The sequence below is a fragment of the Mixophyes fleayi genome, chromosome 2, assembly GCF_038048845.1.
Source record: "Mixophyes fleayi isolate aMixFle1 chromosome 2, aMixFle1.hap1, whole genome shotgun sequence".
In the NCBI taxonomy this organism is placed as follows: Eukaryota; Metazoa; Chordata; class Amphibia; order Anura; family Limnodynastidae; genus Mixophyes; species Mixophyes fleayi.
In genome coordinates this window covers 50,211,493-50,236,176 of record NC_134403.1, presented here as the reverse complement: position 1 = coordinate 50,236,176, position 24,684 = coordinate 50,211,493, and the positions used below count along the sequence as shown (strand labels likewise).

Here is a 24,684-nt window from a genome sequence, read left to right as displayed (position 1 = left end):
CTGTTGTCTCCCTGCATTAGAAATGAGCGCTAGCGCTTGGATCACTCTTGGGGGTGGGCCACTATTTTCACAACTTTCGTATTTTACATTAAACTGCCAGTAATCATCAAGATGATGATGATGATGATGATGATGACTGGCATCTCTAGTATGTGGCCGAATCCTGAAACGCTTACAGCAGGCTGATGCATTTAATGCATATTCTGAGTTGCACATGTTAAGATATGTGCAGTCCAGAATAAAAACATAAATGCACAATTTTAGTGGCACGCATTTTATGTGCATGTTTTGAACACAAATGCATACAACTCTACATGAGACCAGTTTGTGGGAAGCACATTATATGCTGCTAACGTGTGATTCTGACTAGATATCTGTAGTACAATGTCACGCTATACACTAAGGACTTTTCTCCTAAGACAGATCTACACCAGGGTTCACTGAGCAATAGATAATCAGGTTATACCCTGCTGTTTTCCTGCTGAGTTATGTGGATCGGGGCTCTTATAGCTGAATGTCACATTATACATTATAAGAGTTGTTCTTTTAAAACTATTACTCTATGAACACTGATCTATAAGATCATGTTATACAATACAGGAGCTTCACTTATTCAGAGTGATGTAGACCAGGTTCCATTTTAGGAGAACATTTCATTATATACTGCAAGAGCTGTTCTGCTCAGTGAGCTACATGATGGTTCTTGTAGCAGAATATCGCATTATACATTGAGAAGAACATCACTCTCTACACATTAATGTACATTTATAAAAGTGTCTTCAGTGTGCAAGTTTTTTTTTTCTTTTTTTGTTTTGCGCCATCTGTTCTGTGACATTTTTGGATCTTCCCCTGGTACTGGTGTTTAACATACTGACTTCATAGGTGTTAGAGAACATAATTGCAGCAATTACATTGCATGCACAGAAATGTCACTGTCTTGAGACTGAAAAAACAAAAAAAGTTTTTTTCTGGTCTGGACAATGAGACAGACAGACATAAAAGTGGTGCTTCAAGTGACTTAAGGTTATTGTCACCCAATGAGAAGGTTTGAAACATTTTTTCCTGGCTCCACCTCATTTAAAACTTTCTTGGGATATTCACATTGATGGCCTCGTACATAAGTTCATTTGTGGGACATAAAAAGAAGTACTACTCTACTGTGCATGTGTACCCAAATATGTCCGTATTTATATTTGAGGCAGCACGGTGGCTTCGCATTTCTGCCTCACAGCACTGGGGTCATGAGTTCGATTCCTGACCATGGCCTTATCTGTGTGGAGTTTGTATGTTCTCCCCGTGTTTGTGTGGGTTTCCTCTGGGTGCTCCGGTTTCCTCCCACACTCCAACAACATACTAGTAGGTTAATTGGCTGCTATGAAATTCAACTTAGTCTCTCTGTGTGTGTATGTTTGGGAATTTAGACTGTAAGCCCCAATGGGACAGGAACTGATGTGAGTGAGTTCTCTGTACAGCGCTGCGGAATTAGTGGCGCTCTATAAATAGCTGATGATGATATTTGAGCATATCTTAGGTTTGCGGCTCGTTACAGCAGGAGAGGAGGAATGAGGGTTGGCAGACGTAAGTTGAACACAGTAGGGGTGTGTACACATAAGTATAGCACAACCTCTGGAGATGTGGAGATGAAACCTAATTAGACTTGGACACATCTCCAATTACACTTCTTAGGAGGCGTATCTTTTGCGGGTACCAGAGGACTGGTGTAAAGATACACGATGATGATGATGAGGAGGACAGCAGTACTATCTAGCTGCTTCTGGGTGTTGACCCCTTCAGCCAATAATGCATCATTCATTAGCTTGGCGGCTCCATTATGTCAAGTTGCAGCCGTCTATTCATATTTGTTATTTGTCATTTCCATTTGAATTACTGCAGGAAAGAAGGTTCCCTGGGGATTTATAAAATGGTAAACGACGGATGTGGCCAGTGTTTATATTTAATTATATAGTATGGAAAACGTGACTTTCATTTTTATCAATACCGTTGTCAGAACACAGTCCTCTCGTGTATAGGACATGTCATTACATTCTATTGTATTATAACAAACGCTGTCACACTGCATCTCCGTGCTATAGTTACACATTTGTACACATGTCGTAGAAATGCTGCTGTGTTCTGAGTTGGACGTAGCTTGAGATATGTGCGATTCAACTTACACGTAACACGTATATCATGGTCATGTAAAGCAAATTTTATATACATTTATATTTCAATGGGAAATGCATAGTCCCAGTTTCTTTTATAAAGTGCTGATGTTTCAGGCAGTTGTGAGGACACTGTGTTTTTGAGCCAAGGCTTATTTCATCTCCATAAACCATGTGAAGATGAATGGCACATCTTTCGTTTGCTTAGGCTGAAAGGCCTGAAGCCCTTGATTAGGTACTGAGCCTTTCAATCGACGCCTTCCCTAAAATCTGACAGCTGCACAGAGGCTTCAGGGTGGCAAGAACTTGTCACATACTCTAGAGATAATGTTCATATCTTCCCAAAAATCATTTCATTAAATCTGTCGAGTGAAAGAGACTTTTAATACTTTTGTTAGACTTTTTCAGATTATTTTAAGACATTTTAATGTAATTAAAATCACTTAATGAGCAGTTTGCAGTGAAATTAGACAATTAAGAGTATGGTTTAAAAAGTCCCCTGCTGACTGAATTAGTGAAAGTATTGGGTTGTTAAGTGCAAGGCGATCAATCAGTACTCTGCATAATGATTTAAGGGGGGTGTCAACCTTTTGTTTGTTTGAGACTCTGTACCAGATGCATTATAGTTTTAGTAATGGATTTGACTTTTCTCGTTTCTTTTGTGTCAAATGTAACATTTTTATAAGCAGGATTACATTTTATACTACATAATTTTCCTACAAAAGTTCAATTATACGTAATGATCATAGGACATTTTCTCTCTATATATTTACATGTATTAGCATAAGTGGAAGCTGGCGTACTGCATGCCAGTCTGAATTATGAAATATCAACCAATGAAAGTGTGGCTCCAGTTGCCAAATGTTAATGGGCTCTCTGATGTCCCTTGGTGGCCCTACATATAGCCGTTTGGCTGAAGTTGTTTCTCTGAATCCCATAAAGTTACTTGATGATTGCTGCTCATCTGGACCAATTCAAGCCTCAGAAATATTCAGGTTTCAGAGCTGGAGGAGTGGACAGGAATACAGATGTGAATGTACTGTCTAATTGGAGAGCCAAAGGCCCCTGTCCAGTGAGAGTGGAGTTGGAGTCCCTTTTAATCCAGCCACCTGGTGGGCAAGCTGCTAATTTTGTTGTGCGCTGCTATGCCAATGAAACAATTTACAAGTAAAGTATGAAAAATCCATATGCTGTTGTTTCTTGTGTTTATTTTTAGGAACTAATGATTTTCTGTTTCAGTCAGCAATGCACAGGCTGAATGGCAGCAGCAAAATGGGAAAATAAAAATAAATCACAATTGCTACACTTCCAATGCACAACAGGGTGTCGTGTATAGTGTGACACGTTTGTGGTGTCTTGCAAATTAAGCTGGCCACACATGCTCAATCTTGACTCCAGCTCCAAGTGATGGGATCCGTGCCCACTTTATGAAACTGCTTGAACAGTTTTGTTTTCAATGCAGGCTGCTAAGCATTATATAGGTGCAGGCGACATTTTTTAGTATTAACTATGCTTAAGTTCTAATCATACTTGTGTAACAAAGGTTGTGTATAACTAAGCTGGTTGAGTTACAAGAAGTAACTTCTTATGGACCTATTTAGCTATATGTAAAGACTGTCTCACTCTGCAGCAGGTGGCTTTGTTAAGGGCCAGGCTTTTCTGTAGCTGAACAGGCATGCTATGTAGAAACAGACTGTGTGGATTGGTAGATTCATATGCAGGAACAGTGCCAGTGAGTGTCCGCTTTCTGGCCTGCATTAGATCCCATTAGAACACTATCCCAAACATGTGAGAGGTGGCTTCAAGTGTCTGTAATAGTCTGTTCAACAGCATTACAGTGGATTGTCAGGTTACTAAAGAACAATGTTATGTAGGCTGGATACACACTACAGTGTTTTCAGCAGATTATTGGGCCTATCAAACGATTGACAGACGTTCAGCCCAATATCGCATTAGTGTGTGAACAATTATCGTTTGCACATTATATTGTTTCATTTGCTTTTTAAACCGGTCTAAAAATGTCATTAAACAAAGGAACGATATTGTTCCAATCCTGCAGTGTGTATGCACTCACAACCGGCAATGTCCAAAGATCTCTATAGAGCTAGAGTGTGGAGAGTCACAATCTTTTCAGCTGATTGTTATGACAGATGAAGAGCACAGATCTGACGGTAAATCGTGTAAAATGTGTTCGTGTGTACACATGAATCTGAATGGTTTTTTTTTTTGGGGTTTTTTTTATATCATTGGTAAAATTGTTAAGGATGTCGCATCAGGAAAAATTCTGTATACTGTACCCAGCCTTGCCTTCTCACTACATATGTGAACATTTCAAATTTGTGGTTTGTTTGGTAGTGACCAACCTCAATCATGCTAGTTGAGAATTGTACCCATTCTCAGTGTAGCTCTTCCTGTATTATACCAATGATGGTTCCTTACTTAACTAGTAAAACTATCAATCCCAGTTATTCTGAACAGAGGTTAACAAAATTGATGGTGTGAAGTGTAATTAATGCCAGCCACAACTTCAGTTGCTCTGATTTGATTTAACCTCAACTTTCCCCTTAATTTTGCTGCAGTACTCTCAAAATGAAATCATGTTTAAATAACAAATACAAGGTTCTCCTATAAAATCTAATAAACCACCACATATAACTGCATTAGCAAAGGAATTTGCCCCGATTCAAAACCTGAAAAGATCCGTAAATCATTCAAGATCAGCTTGGAGAGATAATAGTTTCCATGGTGACGATTTCTGCTGCATGTCGACATCAGAGGCCTTTTTCATAACCTGATCCAAAGCAAGCTTGAAAACAAATAGCTTATCATTATCATGTGACTGTGGATAGAACCAGCTGCTTTAACACTCTCAATGTGGTATGGGTCCCATTTTGGGAATAATTTTATTTCCCCAAAATGTTTCTCCAAAATGCCATCATTCTTAAACCGCCGTTGTGCTTTCAAAGACCTCTCCTCCTCCTCCCCCCAAGCAATAGAATCTCTGGTGGCCTACCCCCATTCCTGATGTACTTCACCTCCCCCAGGCTGTTAAGTCTGCAAAATACAGCAATCGGTAGGCAGAGCTTATTAAAAATGGATAAGAGACGGGTGTTCTTCTCAATGACAGTCAACTGAAGTATTACGTGTGTGTGTGTGTGTATGTATGTGTGTATATATATATATATATATATACATATATATATATATATATATATATATATATATATATATATATATATATATATACACATATATATGCATACACCTAAAGTAACTTTTAAAAGGGTATTTTCTTGTGCAAGACTCCAAAAAGTCAGTTGCCAGTTCCTGTAAAAAACATTCAATTTATTTTGTCAGTTGAATCAAATATGAGCAAAAGAAAACGAATGTCATAATGACTGTTCAGCATTTTTAATCTCTACATGATCCAAGTCGTGCAGTAAGATGGAACACAGTCTACAGAAGTGTTGTAGTTTCATGGATGACAGGCTGGATACCTGGTTTTTTGGCCGTTCCATGGAAAATATGTGCAGCACTACAAAAGCAATAAAGCATTTAATCTATTTTGTTTACAATGTATCTTACACATGCATATTTATTTAAATCTCCTGTGACGTTGTGGTTAAGTCTATGAATTTACGCATGTTTTATTTCCGTTATTATTGGAATGTTGCTGACAATCTATACAGCTGTGTACAAATCTAGGACCAACATAAGAGAGACTAATAATCACTGAAACCTTTTATCTACAATTCTCCACATTAAAACTCATTAAAACTAATGCAGCACTTTTCAGAAATGTATGACAGATAGTAAGAAAAAAAAAGATACACATGCCCTATAGGATCATTATGTGTAAGCATTTAAGGGTTAATGTGTTTTAGTGATGGAGACAGGCATGCTTCAGTGGCCTGCTTTATGCCACCTTTATTTATTCAGAGATGCTTGGTGTCTCAGAAGTGATTGCCCAGTTAAGAGCTTACGGATGCTAAAAGCTTGGCTAAAATTCTTTTGGCTAGAAAGGATATAAGGTGTCATTCTAAATAATTCTTGAATAATCCTTTTATCGAATCATAATGGATTCAAGCAGTACTTTCCATAATCCATGTTTGAGAGAAGACCTTTGTATTAATTTGTAACCACTGGAAGAAGCCATCTAAATCAATGACATTTACAGGCCCCATAATTAACCTATAGGAATAATGCCATATAATCTACCAAGGAATCAATATAACGTAATCATGTTTCATATTCATATGTTCAAAAAAAATCATACCATGTTTAATAGAATTAATGCCATATATCTCCAGAAGAGTGTTATAATACAATTGTAGAACCCAATAATAGAACTGTTTTTGGACAAAGGGCAGTGTGGCAATAAAGAACAAGGTATAAAAGGTGATTTAAATGATTTTAGAAAAGGGCAGGGGTTTTTTAGGGGGTCATTGTGCTACTGAGCACTGTCCACATTCTATAGCCTTTCCCCTATGTGGTAGCTTACCTGAGACGTTTGTTAGTATAAATCTTTTGTTTCTGTTTTATTTCAGTTTTGTGTTAAAAAAAACTGTTTTGTATTTATATTTCAGACTGTTACCATTTTTATTTAGTAAGCATTATGACTTTTTGTCATATTGAATCTTATTTAACGATGTTCTGTCTTTGGGTTCTTAAAGTGTTCACATGTCATTTATGCATGGTTTCTATAATGCTACGTTTGTAATGCTACATTTATTTATATGTTGATGTGTAATACATACACACATGCACAGGCCAGTTCTCGCACACCTTCCAGGGTATGAGCAAAATCAAGACCTATTTTTCTATTGAGATTAGTACCTTAGGTCTTGTAATAGAATTGCTCTCTGGTATATTACACACAGAGCAATTCTGTGCAAGTCAACTTACTCCTAGTTGAATTTCCCCCATAGTGGCTAGGCTGGCCCACAAATACATACATAGGTAGATAAGATAGTTTATGGCCAGCTCACACATGGATGGATAACTAGATAATCCTGTTGTGTTTTCACAGCCTTATCAAGGCTTTAGAACTTAAATGAACTACTTATTTGGATTTGGTATATTGCAATACAGGCCATGTAATCTATGTCTAGGTATTTCTGGATAAGGGGGTTTCCATTGTTTCTAAAGTATACTAATTTGCATATAAAAATTACCTGTGTTTTCCTTCCATCCCCTTTTCTAGTAGGTTGTGGACATGAAGGTGCTTCTCTGTCTTGCATTACTCTGATGTAGGAGAGTGTGGAATGAAGGTGCTTCTCTGTCTTGCATTACTCTGATGTAGGAGAGTGTGGAATGGAGGTGCTTCTCTGTCTTGCATTACTGATGTAGGAGAGTGTGGAATGGAGGTGCTTCTCTGTCTTGCATTACTGATGTAGGAGAGTGTGGAAGGGAGGTGCTTCTCTGTCTTGCATTACTGATGTAGGAGAGTGTGGAAGGGAGGTGCTTCTCTGTCTTGCATTACTGATGTAGGAGAGTGTGGAAGGGAGGTGCTTCTCTGTCTTGCATTACTGATGTAGGAGAGTGTGGAATGAAGGTGCTTCTCTGTCTTGCATTACTGATGTAGGAGAGTGTGGAATGGAGGTGCTTCTCTGTCTTGCATTACTGATGTAGGAGAGTGTGGAAGGGAGGTGCTTCTCTGTCTTGCATTACTCTGATGTAGGAGAGTGTGGAAACCATCAGTGCTTACTGTCTAGCTGAGTGTTGGAGTGATCCCATGCCAGTTGTGTGTGGGGACTACTCATGTGTCAGACTTGAATCATCATGTTTGTCATTAATTTCCCCAGGCTTCATAATGGGCATGTGCTGACTCCAAATAGTAGCACAATAATAATATATTTTATTTTCAACTTCATGATGTACATTTTCACCATACATTTAACAGCAATATCTTTTTTTGCTTATGACTGTACCTTTCAGTGCTGTTACTTTATTCTTTAATGAGTTGTCGGCTGCAGTGTAGAACTATGTCTGCTGACAATGGTACAGTGGGTGATCTGATCTATAGGAGCAGGATACTAATGAAGAGTGTGATTGATGACTGCCTTTGTGAATATAGTAAAGAATGCATTTCACTTCTGGCTCCCCAGGTTCCCTGTAATCCAGGTCAGCGATCTTTGATCTGTAATCACACCTGACATCCTGTTAGCAGTCAGATTAGTGTTTAGATCCTTATGTTATTTCCATTATGGTGTAGGGGGGCAGTTGTGTGTCTGGCTAAGGCCGCTTCATGACACATTACATATGTAGCTAATTCTACAATACATATTTAAATTGCAGGTATGTAGTGGCTTTTATTTAAAGACTTGCATAGAAAAATTTGGAAAGAAAAACCCAACAGACCAGAAGAAAATCCATGGACAAGAGTAACATCTTGCATTTGGTCGAACCTGACCTAAGAAATGTGTCTTCTTTGTGTCAGTTTTGTGTTTTCAAGTGCAGCTTATCTGTCATAAATGCTCCACCCACTAAATGCTATTCCCATTTTACGTCAAGTCAAGGGGGCACAGAAAATTACAATTTCTTGTGCACCCTGCTTTACAGGTTTGGTGATCTTGCCGTTTATTGCAAAATATGCCTTTATTTTACCTGTTTAATAAATGTCCTTAATGGTAAATTAGGGAAAACATTTTCACTTTTCAATTTGTTTTCTTCACAGTTGTATTTTGAAAACTACAGCAGTCAACCCAGAATGGTAGCAACGGTCTTTGAATTAAAGATGTTAAAATATTTAGTTTCAGAAAATATATAGTGAGACTGGGAGGTTTGGCAGTAATGTTTTTAGATTGTAATTGTGTTTTTGGGATAGTTGATTTTATGGGGAAGCTCTACTATCACATGTCTACTCTGTAGCTCCAAAGCAAGTCCCAAGGGCTATTGTACACATATGTTGTTTCAATGTCCTCCTGAGAGTTCAGCCTGTTAAAAGTTAATCTATCTTAACACTTAATTTTAGTTTTGTTTTGTTTTTATTTATTTTTATCTTTATGCATCATAATTTGATAGCATGAAAAATTTAGTTAAAGTAAAATAAATGTAAACTTGTTCTAAAATAAATACTCTTAATGTGAAAACTGAGTGATGTGTTCACAGTAAAGACACAAGTACATGCATTAACAAATATAGTATTTACAAGTAAAGACTGGTTCAGTTGGACATACCTCCTAAAACTATCCCCCTTTTAGGTGTGACAGTCCCAATTTGAGATGGCTAGTCCTTGCACTGACTGCAATGTCGTGTGTACCAGGGCACATACCACATAGATGTAACAACAGTTGAAACTTAGGCTTGCAGTTTCCAAACAAAACATTCTAACAAAATTACTGAAGGGTTGGAGGGCCATAGCAAAATGATTAATATGCTACAAACTGAAAATATCAGCTTATTTATTGAAAATTGAATATTTATTTGCAGTCTAAGGAAATGGGTACAGGGGGATCATTCATGTGTCATGTTCTACTAAGTAACATTTTTCATAAATCTCTCCTAAATTTGACTATTCTCTTTTGCAGATTAATTTACGTCTTATCTTGGTAAGCGGCAAGACAAAAGAATTTCTCTTTTCACCAAATGATTCTGCAGCAGACATTGCTAAACATGTCTATGATAACTGGCCAATGGGTGAGTAGAATGCTCCTGTCTGAGAAATCATTGCTGTGCTGAATTTGTCATTTTTGGGTGTGTTTTGAATATCACTGTGCATGCCACATGTGTTACTAGCATTTGGCCATAAGCATGAAAACTACATTGTGTTTGTAATTCAAGGTGATTCATATACTAGACATAATTTTATATTACAAGCTCTAATCAAATTTAGAGGACTGTGTCCGTCTGCCTTTGTCTGCTCTGACATCTCTGGACCCTTCTGGTGCTGATGATATCGTCAGTGACTTTTAACAATTTGGTCATTCAACCTGATGGTAAACGACCAGTCTGACCATGCATGGAGGGCTGCTTGGGCAGATCTGTTCATTTAGTGGTTGGCCTTATCAGCTATTGAGCCCCAACCACAGTTTTCATCTTGGTCAATCGTGTGTAATGTGCTTGAATTTTGATTGGACTAAATTGTTACTTTGGGACTTATACATGTTACAGTATTACATAAATCTTAGCATGTTAAGACAGTGTTATTATGCATCAGGATACATCTGATCAAGAGCAGAAAGGTCTTGCAGAAGGCAGGAAGAAAAATGTATCACATGCTTCCTGTGACAACTAAGTGAGACAAGTATTTTTACATTCGGTCTGCAGGGATGTGTGGGGGTAAATGGTACTTTTAACTAACCACAAACCAGGTTGTTAAGTTCAATGATGAAAATTGTAGTGTTGTAATAAGGCCATTGAGGTGTGTGTGTATATGTATATGTGTATATGTATGTATGTATGTGTATATGTATATATATATATATGTATGTATGTGTATATATATATATATATATATATATATATATATATATATATATATATATATATATATATATGTATATGTATATATATGTGTATATATATATATATATATATATATATATATATATATATATATATATATATATATATATATACACATACACACACACACAAGTTAACCCCTGCATGATACTCATGCATTCTAGTCAAATCAAGCTACTTAAGGTGTTAAAAAGGTTCTTGTCATGCATTTGGGCCATAGCCCAGGCCTCCTCAGGGGAAGAGCGTTACTTCCCGACGTAAGCGCCCTTTTTTAACGTGGTTTTGTCCACATGTCACCACCTCATCATTCTTCTCCATCACCTCATTCTTCATTTTCATCGCCATGTCTATCCAGACACAGGGATCTCTCTCAGCGGTCCTGAGTATCACACTCCTCTCACTCTGTCACCCCTGGCAACCACCAACCACTCCCCACTGTCACCACCGGCAACCACCAACCACTCCCAACTGTCACTTCTCCTTCAAGAAATATATATATATATTTTTTTAAATCTTTATAAACACTTTTAACAATTAACAAATTAAATTAACAAATTAAAAACATCTTAGTATACCAAATTTCAGCCCTTTCTGAATTTTTTTTTCCCACACACACTAAGAATTTAGTAGACCAGTGTATAACTCCGCCCAGCAGGTGGCGCTGCAGCTTGGTTTTATTTTTTCCACACACACACACAGTCAGACTAACACACACCACTAGGCATTTATATTATAGAGATCACATTCCACCAGTCAGCTTGGTTGGGTTGATCAAGGGCAATAATGTCCTACTTTTTTAGTGTGAAGGGTGCATGAATATATAATGTGAAGCATCCCTGAGTAATGTTGAAAATAATATTGTGTTCAATACTACAGAAATCCACAAAATAAAAGCAGACTAAATGACACCAACAGCACTCAAGATACACCCATTCAGCCCATGTAACCTGGACAGACTCATACAATTAACCCAATTGTCATGGATAGCCACCTCTATCAGCTCCCTGATCTAATATCTTATCATATAATCAAATAGTCACACAATATATCACCTCTTATTTTGTCAGGACACCGCTCCTGACCACTCATGACTTTGAGACTGGAATTCTGTGTGTTCCTTACAGTAAGCTTCAAAGTCACTCTCACCTTTCTCTTAGGCTACAGATCTAACTGGTCCCTTTCCCAACACAGGCGTATTCCTCCACAACTCTCCGCACTGCCACCAGCTACGTATAAGGCCTGTAGCAAACATTTGACTTAATTACCCAATTGCGCACACTCTGCACTTTGATAGCTAAGCAAGTTAACACTTCCCACACTGGTATACTATGCTCCTTGTTACACGCGGGTGAGCCCTGCACACACCAGCAATCCAAGGGTTAACACTTAACACCTCCAGACTTTGTTACATAAATGTAAATGAAAGCACACACTAAGCTTGGTAGACATATGTATTGGCCATTCACACATCAGCACTTAAAGGGTTAGCTCTGTGTAGCAATCTTCTTCGGCTGTGAGTTAGTTTTGAAGCAAAAAGGACAGCACTTATTCAATTTTAAGATTTAATATACAAAAAGTACAATGCTTACAGGTAATAAAAACAATTAAGATGACATGACATTGTGAATGGATGAACCGCCTATGCCACCCTGTCTGTTGTTGCTGGGAATCGGCTGTGATTATTTTGCCACCTTTCCCTTTCTTTATCCCAAATGCGCCCTCTGACCGCAGTAGGAGGGGCTTAAGCTGTTGCCGCCACTGGACTCCTTCACGGCATCCAGAACCGCATTCTTTTTTGGTTACCATTGCTGTTGGTGTACCCCTTGAGGTGCACCTAGGCTGGTACCCCTGACCTCTTCCTATAGATCAGGGTTGTTGTAGATGGATCTTCCCTGGCCTATCACACTGGCTAGAGCTGCAAGGTAGCGGGCAGAGCAGTGTTAGCGGAAAGCTGGGTCCAAACCTCAGAAACAGCCGAAAACGGATTAGAGTTGGGTCCAATCTGTAGGTCACAGGAGTTTGTCTGTCTGGGGCAAGAGATTTATCTTTTAATTCTCCCACCCAAAGTTAATTCCAGGGACTCTGCTCCGGGTTCTGGCTCTCCCTCCTGGCCGAAAATAGTGCCAGAGAGACCAAGTCCCGGGACAGCAGCCCCTGTCTGTCGCTAGCTAAAGCTCTTTGAGCTCCGGCTAGAGACTTCCAGGGACCTCCTGGAGACGCTGCACCTCTTGGACCCATTGGATTCCAGGAGGCTGGCTGCTAAGCCCCTCCGGTAGCCACTAAATCTGGCTGCCAGAGGGTGAAGGGGATCCTCTGCAGCCCCAGCACAAGGTAAGTATTTTTTATTTTTTTATTTTACGCATATACACTTTATTTCTTTCAACACTGTACATTTAAAATACACATTATACACATAGCGCCACATTTACACTCCACCAGGGTTTAACCCTTTCCCTGCTGCAGTGCTGGGTGCTACCCACTCATTACTGCAGCGCACATTTTAAAATACATTTTCATTTACATTTATTTTAACATTTTTATCAACTTTTCACGCAGCGCCTAGCGCCGGTGATTTAACCCCTCCGGCACCATGTATTAACTCTCCCAGAGCCGGAGTCCATTTCAAGATGGCCACAGCACGAGTGGGGCGGCCGGTACGCGGGTCACCCGGCCACAGACATGCATAAGCAAAACATGTAAAATAAAATAATGCATTTTCAGAAAACAATCTTACACACGAGTAGTATAATCTGCGCCAAGGGAAATTGGCTTGCAAAAATCAGAGTATCAAGTGGCCATCTCAGGAAACCGCTTATGATTAGCTGCCAATTAATAGGGGGTCCCAGTTACTCTCGGTCATATTTTTTTTGCATCTGATGTTTTGTTGTCCCAGTTTTGGACTACATCAGGCAAGGAAAGAAGATATGAAGATTTTTTTTTTAATTAAGCGGTTAATGAGAGTTTATGATGAACTAGAACAATGGAAGAATGAGAATAATTGTATTATGTGTTGCACTTTATGAAATACCATTGCATTTAAGAGATATAAGGTATCGACTGGAAAGGGGTTTTATATAGTATTTGGATCCCATGTTTTTCCACAGGAAATACTGACTGTCATTTTCTGCAAGTATCTCAATTTGTACAGTCAGACACTGCTGCCTGGAAGGTGCTGACTTCCAGTTTGTTGTCCTATGTCTGTAGAAGTAATGCAGGGAATGGTGCCAAGCAGTATAAAATAGTGTTCAGTCTCATAATGTGATTGATACCACAGTTCAGCGTATTCAGATTTTGCACAGTCAAAGACTTGGAAACCTTCAGTGTTTGCTGATCCAGAGATACTTTTAAGTCCACTATTACACTGCATTGCAACATAGGAATTATGCAACTTGTCTTACATTAAATAGTAACTAAGGACAGTCACATTTATATATGCTCAGCAAGGAACATACCTTCTGGTTTAGTAAAAACTTTGCATCACATCAACAAAAAATAGGAATTTAATAATAATTTAAGGATTTGTGGGTAAACTTAACTATGCATCCAGAAGCGCTGCTTTATTGGTATATATAAAACAGGTCTCTAACAATATGCCTCTAAATATAGGAGCAAGGTATATTTGTATATGGTATCTGCTAATAAGTACCGTCCCATACACATACACTCAAGTCTATATAATTAACCCCTCCATTCTGCATCATTATTAACCTGCCATCATAACCTCCCTCCATCATTAACCTAATCCTTTATTATTAGCCCTTGATATGCAACTCCTGCGCATTTACTTGGGGGAACTGATCATACATTACAGACCTCTCTGCGGCACATATACACCAAGCCTTATACTCTGAGCACAGCCTAAAACATCAGAGAATGGGGTTAGGCTCCATGGTGACCTGGTGCCCTGATATATAACCACATATGTACAGCTACACATCTGATTTACATTCAGCTGTTTTGATCTCACTAGATTTTATTAGTGCAAGATTTGAATTATTTGGCTTCGTACCTGAACGGCCAGAAACAGAACAGTAAAAGCATTGCATGATTTTAAGCCAGTGGTTCCCAAACTGAGGGCCGTGGCTCCCTGGGGTGCTGCGGCAGTCTCCCTGGGGTGCTGCGGCTAGGGCCGGTGCTGAGCAAGGCGGGGGCAAATTGGTACTTATTTTGACTTGGGGGGGTGCCTTGAAAAAATGATGGACACCCTAAGGGTGCCTGGAACTCAGAACGTTTGGGATCCACTGATTTAATCTATAAGGCCTACAAAGCTGTTATACAAAATATGACACTAATTAGATGTTGAGGGCTTGTCTGTTGTACTGGTAGTGTGTGTTACCACATGAGAAATGGAGCATATGGTGTTCTAAAATTTGAGATGTAGCATTTAACATTTAGAATGCAGTGGTTGGAATAAGCCCTAAAGATACCATTCATCCTGTTCTTAATGTGCTTTTCAGGTGTCAGTTTGCAGGTGACGTGTGCATTAACCGTGGATGGGTGGGGGAGCCCTAGAACTAGGGCCGGACTGGCCACCTGGCACTTCTGGCAAATGCCAGAAGGGCCGATGGCTATATGGGCCGGCCCGACTCCTGTCTTCATGGTAGCTGGTTCCTCCCCGGGAACACCTCTGTTGCGCTCCCTCCCCCGTTGCACTTACAAGCAATCAGTTTCCAGATTTTTTTTTCTGAATGGGGGTCGCAGGGGGTGCCGCGATTTTTGGGGGAGGGGGGGCCGTCGGGGTGCCGCGATTTTCGGGGGAGGGGGGCCGCGTGGGTGCCGCGATTTTTGGGGGAGGGGTGTCGCGATTTTCGGGGGAGGGGGAGCTGCGGGGGTGCCGCGATTTTCGCTGGGGGGTGGGGGGGGGGGTCGCGGGGGTGCCGCGAGTTGCGCTCGGGGATCACCAGTGTGAGAGAGCCATGGGGTAGGGGCTGCTGGGGGAGTGGGTGAGAGAGCAAGGGGGTGCTGGGAGAGGGGGTGAAAGCCAAAGGGGAAGGGAGTGCTGGGAGAGGGGGTGAGAGTTCCAAAGGGGAAGGGGGTGCTGGGAGAGGGGATGAGATCCAAAGGGGAAGGGGGTGCTGGGAGAGGGGATGAGATCCAAAGGGGAAGGGGGTGCTGGGAGAGGGGATGAGAGATCCAAAGGGGAAGGGGGTGCTGGGAGAGGGGATGAGAGATCCAAAGGGGAAGGGGTTGCTGGGAGAGGGGATGAGAGATCCAAAGGGGAAGGGGTTGCTGGGAGAGGGGATGAGAGATCCAAAGGGGAAGGGGTTGCTGGGAGAGGGGATGAGAGATCCAAAGGGGAAGGGGTTGCTGGGAGAGGGGATGAGAGATCCAAAGGAGAAGGGGTTGCTGGGAGAGGGGATGAGAGATCCAAAGGGGAAGGGGGTGCTGGGAGAGGGGATGAGAGATCCAAAGGGGAAGGGGTTGCTGGGAGAGGGGATGAGAGATCCAAAGGGGAAAGGGTTGCTGGGAGAGGGGATGAGAGATCCAAAGGGGAAAGGGTTGCTGGGAGAGGGGATGAGAGATCCAAAGGGGAAAGGGGTGCTGGGAGAGGGGATGAGAGATCCGAAAGGGGTGCTGGGAGAGGGGGTGAGAGAGCAAGGGGGTGCTGGGAGAGAGGGTGAAAGCTAAAGGGGAAGGGGGTGCTGGGAGAGGGGGTGAGAGAGCCAGGGGGTGCTGGGAGAGGGGGTGAGAGAGCCAGGGGGTGCTGGGAGAGGGGATGAGAGATCCAAAGGGGAAGGGGGTGCTGGGAGAGGGGATGAGAGATCCAAAGGGGAAGGGGGTGCTGGGAGAGGGGATGAGAGAGCCGTAGGGGATGCTGGGAGAGGGGTGAGAGAGCCAGGTAGTAGGGAGTGCTGGGAGAGGGGGTGAGAGAGCCAGGGGGTAGGGGGTGCTGGGAGAGGGGGTGAGAGAGCCAGGGGGTAGGGGGTGCTGGGAGAGGGGGTGAGAGAGCCAGGGGGTAGGGGATGCTGGGAGAGGGGGGGAGAGGGGGTGAGAGAGCCAGGGGGTAGGGGGTGAGAGAGCCAGGGAGTGCTGGGAGAGGGGTGAGAGAGCCAGGGGGTAGGGGGCACTGGAAGAAGGGGTGAGAGAGCCAGGGGGGAAGGGTGTGCAGGAAGAGGGAGTGAGAGAGCCAGGGAGGTAGGGGGTGCAGGAAGAGGGGTGAGAGAGCCAGGGAGGTAGGGGGTGCAGGGGGTAGACAGTGCAGGAAGACGTGTGAGAGTGCCAGAGGAGAAGGTGTTGCAGGAAGAGGTGTGAGAGTGCCAGGGGAGAAGGTGGTGCAGGAAGATGTGTGAGAGAGCCAGGGGAGAAGGTGGTGCAGGGGGTTAAGTGAGAGGGACAAAGGAGAAGATGGTGCAGCGACATAGGTAAAAGAAAGTGTAAAGGGAGAGACATCTTAAGAATGGGAATGTCAGGGATACAGCCATCATAAAACACAAGTAGTAATGAAGAATAGGAATGCACAGAGGGGACAATTTACTTATATTTTCCATACCCCCACTTCTAAATTTCCGCTTCGACCACTGCCCTCTGTTCCTGCTCCCGACTGCCTGTGAGCTGACAGCTGCTGATCCCTCCTCGCCCAGCGCACCCAGTAGGAGAACAGAACACAGGATGCCATAATCGGGTAAGTTCAAATATTTTCTCGTGTGCAATGTGTTTTTAACCATCCTTTCTTGAACTGGGGGCACTACTGTGTATCCAATGACGTTTAAAACACTATGTATTGCTCATTATTGCGCTGTAATGTTTCTTGCATATTTATCTGTACAAAGATTTTTAATTAAAAGGAAAAAACATTGCTTGTCATAAATTTTATCTGATTGTGTCAATATATCTATTTATGTTTGCATTGTAAATGGTGTATTAAGCTGCTCCTGGGACTTACACACTCAGTATCTGATATGCTGTACAATTTTTATTTGTGAATGAGTTTTTGTCTGGGCACTACTAATGATTTGTGGGCACTACTATGGCATAATGTTATTTGGGGACACTATTATGGCATAATATGACCTTGGGGCACTACGATGTGGCATAATATGAACTGGGCGCACTATGGTGTGGCATAATATGAACTTCTGCCATATTATCTTCTCTGATATTTTGCTGTAGATGGAAATACTTTTAATGTGGCCGTGTGGGTTCAAATGATCATTCAATAGTTATGTTTTTTTTTTTAGATATATGTTAGAGTTTTATTTCATGTGGAATGATTCATGAAAATTCTGCCATTACTATTTAATTGAGGGAAAAGGGTACCTGTTACCTATAGGTGTGTATGTATTCTGTTGTTGCTATCTTGTGGGAGATTTGAAAAAAGCAAAACATTGGTTTCCTACTGTGGCGCCTGTATAATTGGTGGTATTGCTGTAGTATGGGGTGTCGTGGTGGCGGCAATGTTCTAGTGTGTTTGGGGCTTAGTATTGTTAATAAGTAGGAGAGGGTATTGCTGTAATGTGGGGTTGATGCTGGTTGCTGTAATGTGGGGGGTGATGCGGGATGCTGTAATGTGGGGGGTGATGCCGGATGTTGTAATGTGGGGGGTGATGCCGGATGCTGTAATGTGGGGGTGATGCTGGGTGCTGTAATGTGGGGGTGATGCTGGGTGCTGTAATGTGGGGGTGATGCTGGGTGCTGTAATGTGGGGGTCATGCTGGATGCTGTAATGTGGGGGCTCATGCTGGATGCTGTAATGTGGGAGGTGATGCTGGTTGCTGTAATGTGGGGGGTGATGCTGGATGCTGTAATGTGGGAGGTGATGCTGGATGCTGTAATGTGGGGGGTCATGCTGGATGCTGTAATGTGGGAGGTGATGCTGGGTGCTGTAATGTGGGAGGTGATGCTGGGTGCTGTAATGTGGGAGGTGATGCTGGGTGCTGTAATGTGGGAGGTGATGCTGGGTGCTGTAATGTGGGGGGTCATGCTGGATGCTGTAATGTGGGGGGTAATGCTGGATGCTGTAATGTGGGGGGTCATGCTGGATGCTGTAATGTGGGGGGTCATGCTGGATGCTGTAATGTGGGAGGTGATGCTGGGTGCTGTAATGTGGGAGGTGATGCTGGGTGCTGTAATGTGGGGGGTCATGCTGGATGCTGTAATGTGGGAGGTGATGCTGGACGCTGTAATGTGGGGGGTCATGCTGGACGCTGTAATGTGGGAGGTGATGCTGGACGCTGTAATGTGGGAGGTGATGCTGGGTGCTGTAATGTGGGAGGTGATGCTGGGTGCTGTAATGTGGGGGTGATGCTGGGTGCTGTAATGTGGGGGGTCATGCTGGATGCTGTAATGTGGGGGGTCATGCTGGATGCTGTAATGTGGGAGGTGATGCTGGGTGCTGTAATGTGGGAGGTGATGCTGGGTGCTGTAATGTGGGAGGTGATGCTGGGTGCTGTAATGTGGGGGGTTATGCTGGATGCTGTAATGTGGGGGGTAATGCTGGATGCTGTAATGTGGGGGGTAATGCTGGATGCTGTAATGTGGGGGGTCATGCTGGATGCTGTAATGTGGGGGGTCATGCTGGATGCTGTAATGTGGGGGGTCATGCTGGATGCTGTAATGTGGGAGGTGATGCTGGGTGCTGTAATGTGGGAGGTGATGCTGGGTGCTGTAATGTGGGGGGTCATGCTGGATGCTGTAATGTGGGAGGTGATGCTGGACGCTGTAATGTGGGGGGTCATGCTGGACGCTGTAATGTGGGAGGTGATGCTGGGTGCTGTAATGTGGGGGTGATGCTGGGTGCTGTAATGTGGGGGGTCATGCTGGATGCTGTAATGTGGGGGGTCATGCTGGATGCTGTAATGTGGGGGGTCATGCTGGATGCTGTAATGTGGGGGGTGATGCTGGACGCTGTAATGTGGGGTGTGATGCCGGTTGCTGTAATGTGGGGGTGATTGATGTAATATGAGTGTGTGTGGGGGGTTATTTATTGCTGTAATTTGGGCACTAATAATGTATTGTCATGGTATTTATTGATGTAATTGGGGTGCTAACAATGTAATGTTGAGGGTCATTAGGAGAAATAAATACCCCACACACACATACTACATCATATTGTACAGCACCAGCAACGCGCACTGCGCCAGCATCAGTGCGCAACAATATAGTGCATGGAGCTCACAACACGTGGGCCTGTGTGCTATAAATTCCAGGGCTGATTTTTAGTCCCAGTCCGGCCCTGCCTAGAACTGTCTAAAAGTTGAATATATGGCTCTACATACCTGGCGTTAGTTATGCTACTAAACCAGCCATTCTGGATGTGTAATCAGAAGACAGGATATGAAAGGGGAATTTGCATGTCTCCACCCTCGCTTCCATTTCTTGGTATTATGAAGGATTGCTTCTTATGTAGCCGTTAGCATGTGCATGTATTCTAGTTAGAAAATGTTTTTGACCGTTTTATTTGTGGTTTAGGGCATTTTGACTCCCTTAACTCACTTTACTTGTTGCTCTGTACAGATTTATATGCAAAAGGTGTTGGAGCCCATTAGTGCTGAAAATGTTTTACATAAAGATGTGATTATGGGGATAAATGATAAGAACCTAATGGGTCATTCACGGTTTTGTTCTATTTTAATTTTTTCTCATACACATGTGAACAGAGCCGTGTATATTACATATGGATTAGTGATCTCTGCTCTGGTCCTGTGCGTTTCATGAGCTCCACACACCAGACCTATAAAATACCGTTGGGAACAGGTCCTTAGGCTGGGTACACACTACAGGTTTTTCATACGATTCTCGTGCCCATTACACAACAAACGACCGCATTAGTGTGTCATGTTTTATTGTTCCAAAGCACATTGTATTGTTTGATTTAATTGTATAAACTGACTAAAAATCTCCATAAGTGATGGAACTGCAGTGTGTATGCACTTACGGTCAGGATTTCCATAGAGTTTACAGAGTCACAATCTTTTCAGCAGATTATTGTTGACAGATGAAGAGCACAGATCTAACGGTAAATCTTGTAAAATGTGTATAGGGTGTACACATGGATCGGCATGCTGATCGGGGCTTTCAGTCCTTGGTAAAGTCATTAACAATATTGACACTTTCTGTAGTGTGTACCCAGCTGAAGTATACACCACTAGTATACATCATGCCCTGCGGTGTAGCTTTTTTTCTTCTTTGTGTAAGAGACAACGTCACTGCAACAAAAGCTCAGCAGATTAGTGCTTTTGGTTGTATCCAGTTGCGTGGAACACAGCTTTTCACAGGATTGTCTGTAGGTGTTACAGGAATTCAGAAGGCTGCAATTTCCCCATAACTTCCTTGGTATTATTGCTGGTAATAAGCCTTGTACATAATTAGGACATAACTGCTCGTGTACAAGTTCCACTGAACTATTACATAAATAGAAGTAAACCTGTTTTCTTGGAACCAGTTTCATATTATTGATATTAAATGAAGCAAAAACAAAGGTTACTCCACATAGGGAGTTATTTATTTTGTTTGCATTTATGATTCACCAACTGCCAGGTAAAAAAAAAAAAAAAAAAAAACCTATTTACTGGGGTAATTTATCAGCTCAATAGCTCAACAACCAAGCTTTCTCCTTGGTTTAATTGACTTGATTTTGTTCTAACATGTGGATTATGGAGTATGCTGGGGGACATGTTTCAGTGTGGTCTATATTAACCTATGTGGAACATGTAACATGATATGTAACCCCATGTGCTTTGCCTTATGTTCATCATCATCATCATCATCATCATTTATTTATATAGCGCCACTAATTCTGCAGCGCTGTACAAAGATATAATTTACATCAGTCCCTGTCCCATTGGAGCTTACAGTCTAAATTCCCTAATATAGATACACACACACACACACGGAGACACACACACGGAGACACAGACAGACAGAGACTAGGGTCAATTTTGATAGCAGACAATTAACCTACCAGTATGTTTTTGGAGTGTGGGAGGAAACCGGAGCACCCGGAGGAAACCCAGGCAAACACAGGGAGAACATACAAACTCCACACAGATAAGACCATGGTTGGGAATCAAAATCATGACCCCAGTGCTGTGAGGCAGAAGTGCTAACCACTAGGTCACTGTGCTGCCCACTGTGCTGTATGAACATGATTGGAACATGTACACTGCATGGGTAACCCCATTCCTCATGTCATTTGTTATACTATACCATGAGGGGAACGTATAACATGTATGGGTAGTCAATCTTATTAAATGTATTAATAAGATTGGAACACGAAATGTGCATGAATAATACCTAACTGGGTTATAAACAAAATAATGTATTGCTTTTGGATTTTTCCCAAATCACCTTTGACTTGTGGCTATCTTTGTACTATACAGTTCATGCAAATATTTTAAAATGTGTAGCAGAAGGTGTGTTGCCCATAGCAACCATTCAGACCTTTCATTTCGTCAGCTGTGCTAGAAATATGACACTCTAGTTGCTACGGGTGACACCTCCTTAGTTACCTGGAGAAATTTCCCCAATCCATCTTGTGGTTGCTTAGTAAAATTAGTTTGTGCTGTATGTAGATATTTTGCTCTGGTTGGTTTATTTCCATGGCAACTGCAGTTACATTTCCCTGTCTTGTTCAGATCAGCGATATTAGTGATGTTGTTTATTATGTGGAAAGTGTATGGTCATAGTCTGTCAGAAAATATTCTTATTGTTTGTGGTATTATTGTGCAGTATGAAACCCAAAAAAGTAAGACTTTCAATTATCCTTAACTACAGAAATGTAGTGTGTGTGTGTGTGTGTGTGTATATGTTTGTATGTATGTATATGTGTGTGTGTGTGTGTGTGTGTGTATATATTTGTATGTGTGCGTGTGTGTGTTATACTGCTCCATATAATATATGCAGCACTTATAGGACAGCTTAGGTACAATTCATTAGGAAAGGGGTCTTTGCTCCAGAGCAGACAAAAGAGCAGATGACCGGCTGCAGTCTGTGTTCCTGCTCTCATGAAATGACAGTAGGTAGATGTCCACTGGTGATCCCCCTCGTTTAATTGAGTGAAGAGGTAATTAATAATAACACAGCCATCTGTTGCGCTTCTAATCCAGTAAAAATGACCTTTATATAGATTTGTGGAAAAAAGCTTTGACGAGAATATCACACACTCACATATTACCACTTCATCTACACTTTGTCATTATGGATGTTATAGAGGAAATGTACTTTATTGATGGAAATATGTGATTTTCTTTACTGAGAAGAGAAAATATGAAAGTAATGTTTGCAGTGTGTTGGTCTTTACACTTTGGACAGACAACTGCATTGTCCAGACAGTTCTCAGGTAATGCTCTAGTGCAGGCCTGGCTAACCTGTGGCTCTCCAGGTGGTGGGAACAAGCCAGAGCATGCTCTGTCAGTAGCTGTCAGGGTATGCTGGGACTTGTAGTTTCACAACAGCTGGAGAGCCACAGGTTGGCCAGGTATGCTCCACTGTAATCAGGCCCTTATTATTGTAAAATGGGACATGGGAGTTTTATTTGTTTACTGAAAAGTTTAGTGGTTTTAATAAATGTTTTAAAGAAACAAAACAAAAACATTTTCAACCCTACCCCACCCATACCTACAACACAGAACAGAATCTACAATATAGTGATCGTTCCCAGCACTTCCTACTGGTAGGGAGAGTCCAAAAACGTACTGGTGGGTTATTTGGCATAGACCAGAAATGGACCCTAGTGTGTATTTGTTCGAGGGGATTTAGACACTGAGCTAAATTGATGATTGATGTGACTGGTTATCTGGAAAGCGCTGTGTAGTATAGTGGCGCTATACAAATAAATTACCATAATAGATGACTGTTGGCATTGGCAGAGTGGAACTAGCGCTGCCCTCTTATACTGAAAGAGCTATATGGCATAGCTGGTAGCATGGTTTTGTTTTGTTGTTTTAAGAGCAACTAAACTTTTCCGTAGATAAAACCTCAGTCACTATCTAGCGGCAGGTGCTTTTAAATCGTCTCTAGAATCTAAAACACCTTGCTTGTTATTAAAACAACTTTAAGTCGGTTGCCCATGCTCACACTTACTATGTGCCTGTGACCCCCTGCATAGAATTATATTGGACTTTTTAAAATACCAAGTAAGGAAATGTCTAGTTAACAAAGTACGTTTTCTATCCTCCCTTCAACCCACACAATGTCAGAGGTCATTTTTCATGACTATTTTTTTTTATTTTTTTTTTACTTTGTTAAATGTAAAAGACCCTAGGCATTAAACCCCTTAAATAATTGCTGCTTAAGTATATGCTGTAGTAATTACTGGAGCCAAGCAAACTTTTTTTTTCAATAGGATGATATTAGAGAGTTTGAATTGTACAATTCAGATCATGTAATGTTGGGCCTATGGCGAAGCAGTGATGGTAGGTGCTGTATCCTTTGTATCCAAACTACTTGTAACAGGTTGGTCATCACTGTTCTAACAGATATTTAAGGATGTCATTTGATAAGTTTAAGATCCAGCAATTTAGTAGGAGGAAACTTGTGGCTCGCAGAGAATCATGTACAAAAGTGTTAGGAGTGGGTTTGTCCAACAATATCCAACATGAGCCCCCAAGTCAGAGTTTACTGGCATTGCCCGAAACAATAACCAAGTAGTGCCCAACAATTCCCAGCACAACATCTGCTTTCTTGACCTACCTGCAATTGGTGTTGAGCTTCTGAGAAATCCTGAGAGTGACTACAGCTTATATGCACCAATCAGTGGGGTGATTTAAGGGCATGATATCATCTTAACACTTTTCAATGAATGTATTATTATGTATTGTACATTAAAAATTTAGATTTTACATTTAAAAATGAACTATAGTTCCTAAGCTGGCTCTCCAATGTTCTGCATTCCAGCCATGTCCGTCATAGGAACCTAGAGGTAAATGTATTTAACAGTGGATTCATTTTTAAAGCGACAGTTTTATTGAAGGCAAAACCAGCGTGTTTTTGAAAAATACAAGATACTATGGACTTTTTTGATCACAGTTCAGCCACACAGGTGTAACAGTAAACAGCAATAGACCATATATAATATCGCTGTGCTACCTACACTTTAATGCATGTTCTATGGGCAGTT

At 41.6% G+C, this 24,684-nt stretch overlaps 1 protein-coding gene across 1 annotated transcript in view; it reads left to right on the top strand.

Moving 5' to 3' along the window:
• Window positions 1-24,684, top strand: part of UBL3 (ubiquitin like 3) — a 111,928-nt gene that overhangs the window by 54,131 nt on the left and 33,113 nt on the right. The window contains exon 2 of the mRNA XM_075198946.1: window positions 9,692-9,800. Within this exon, the coding sequence (XP_075055047.1) occupies window positions 9,692-9,800 (109 nt within the window). The remainder of the gene's footprint in view (window positions 1-9,691; window positions 9,801-24,684) is intronic.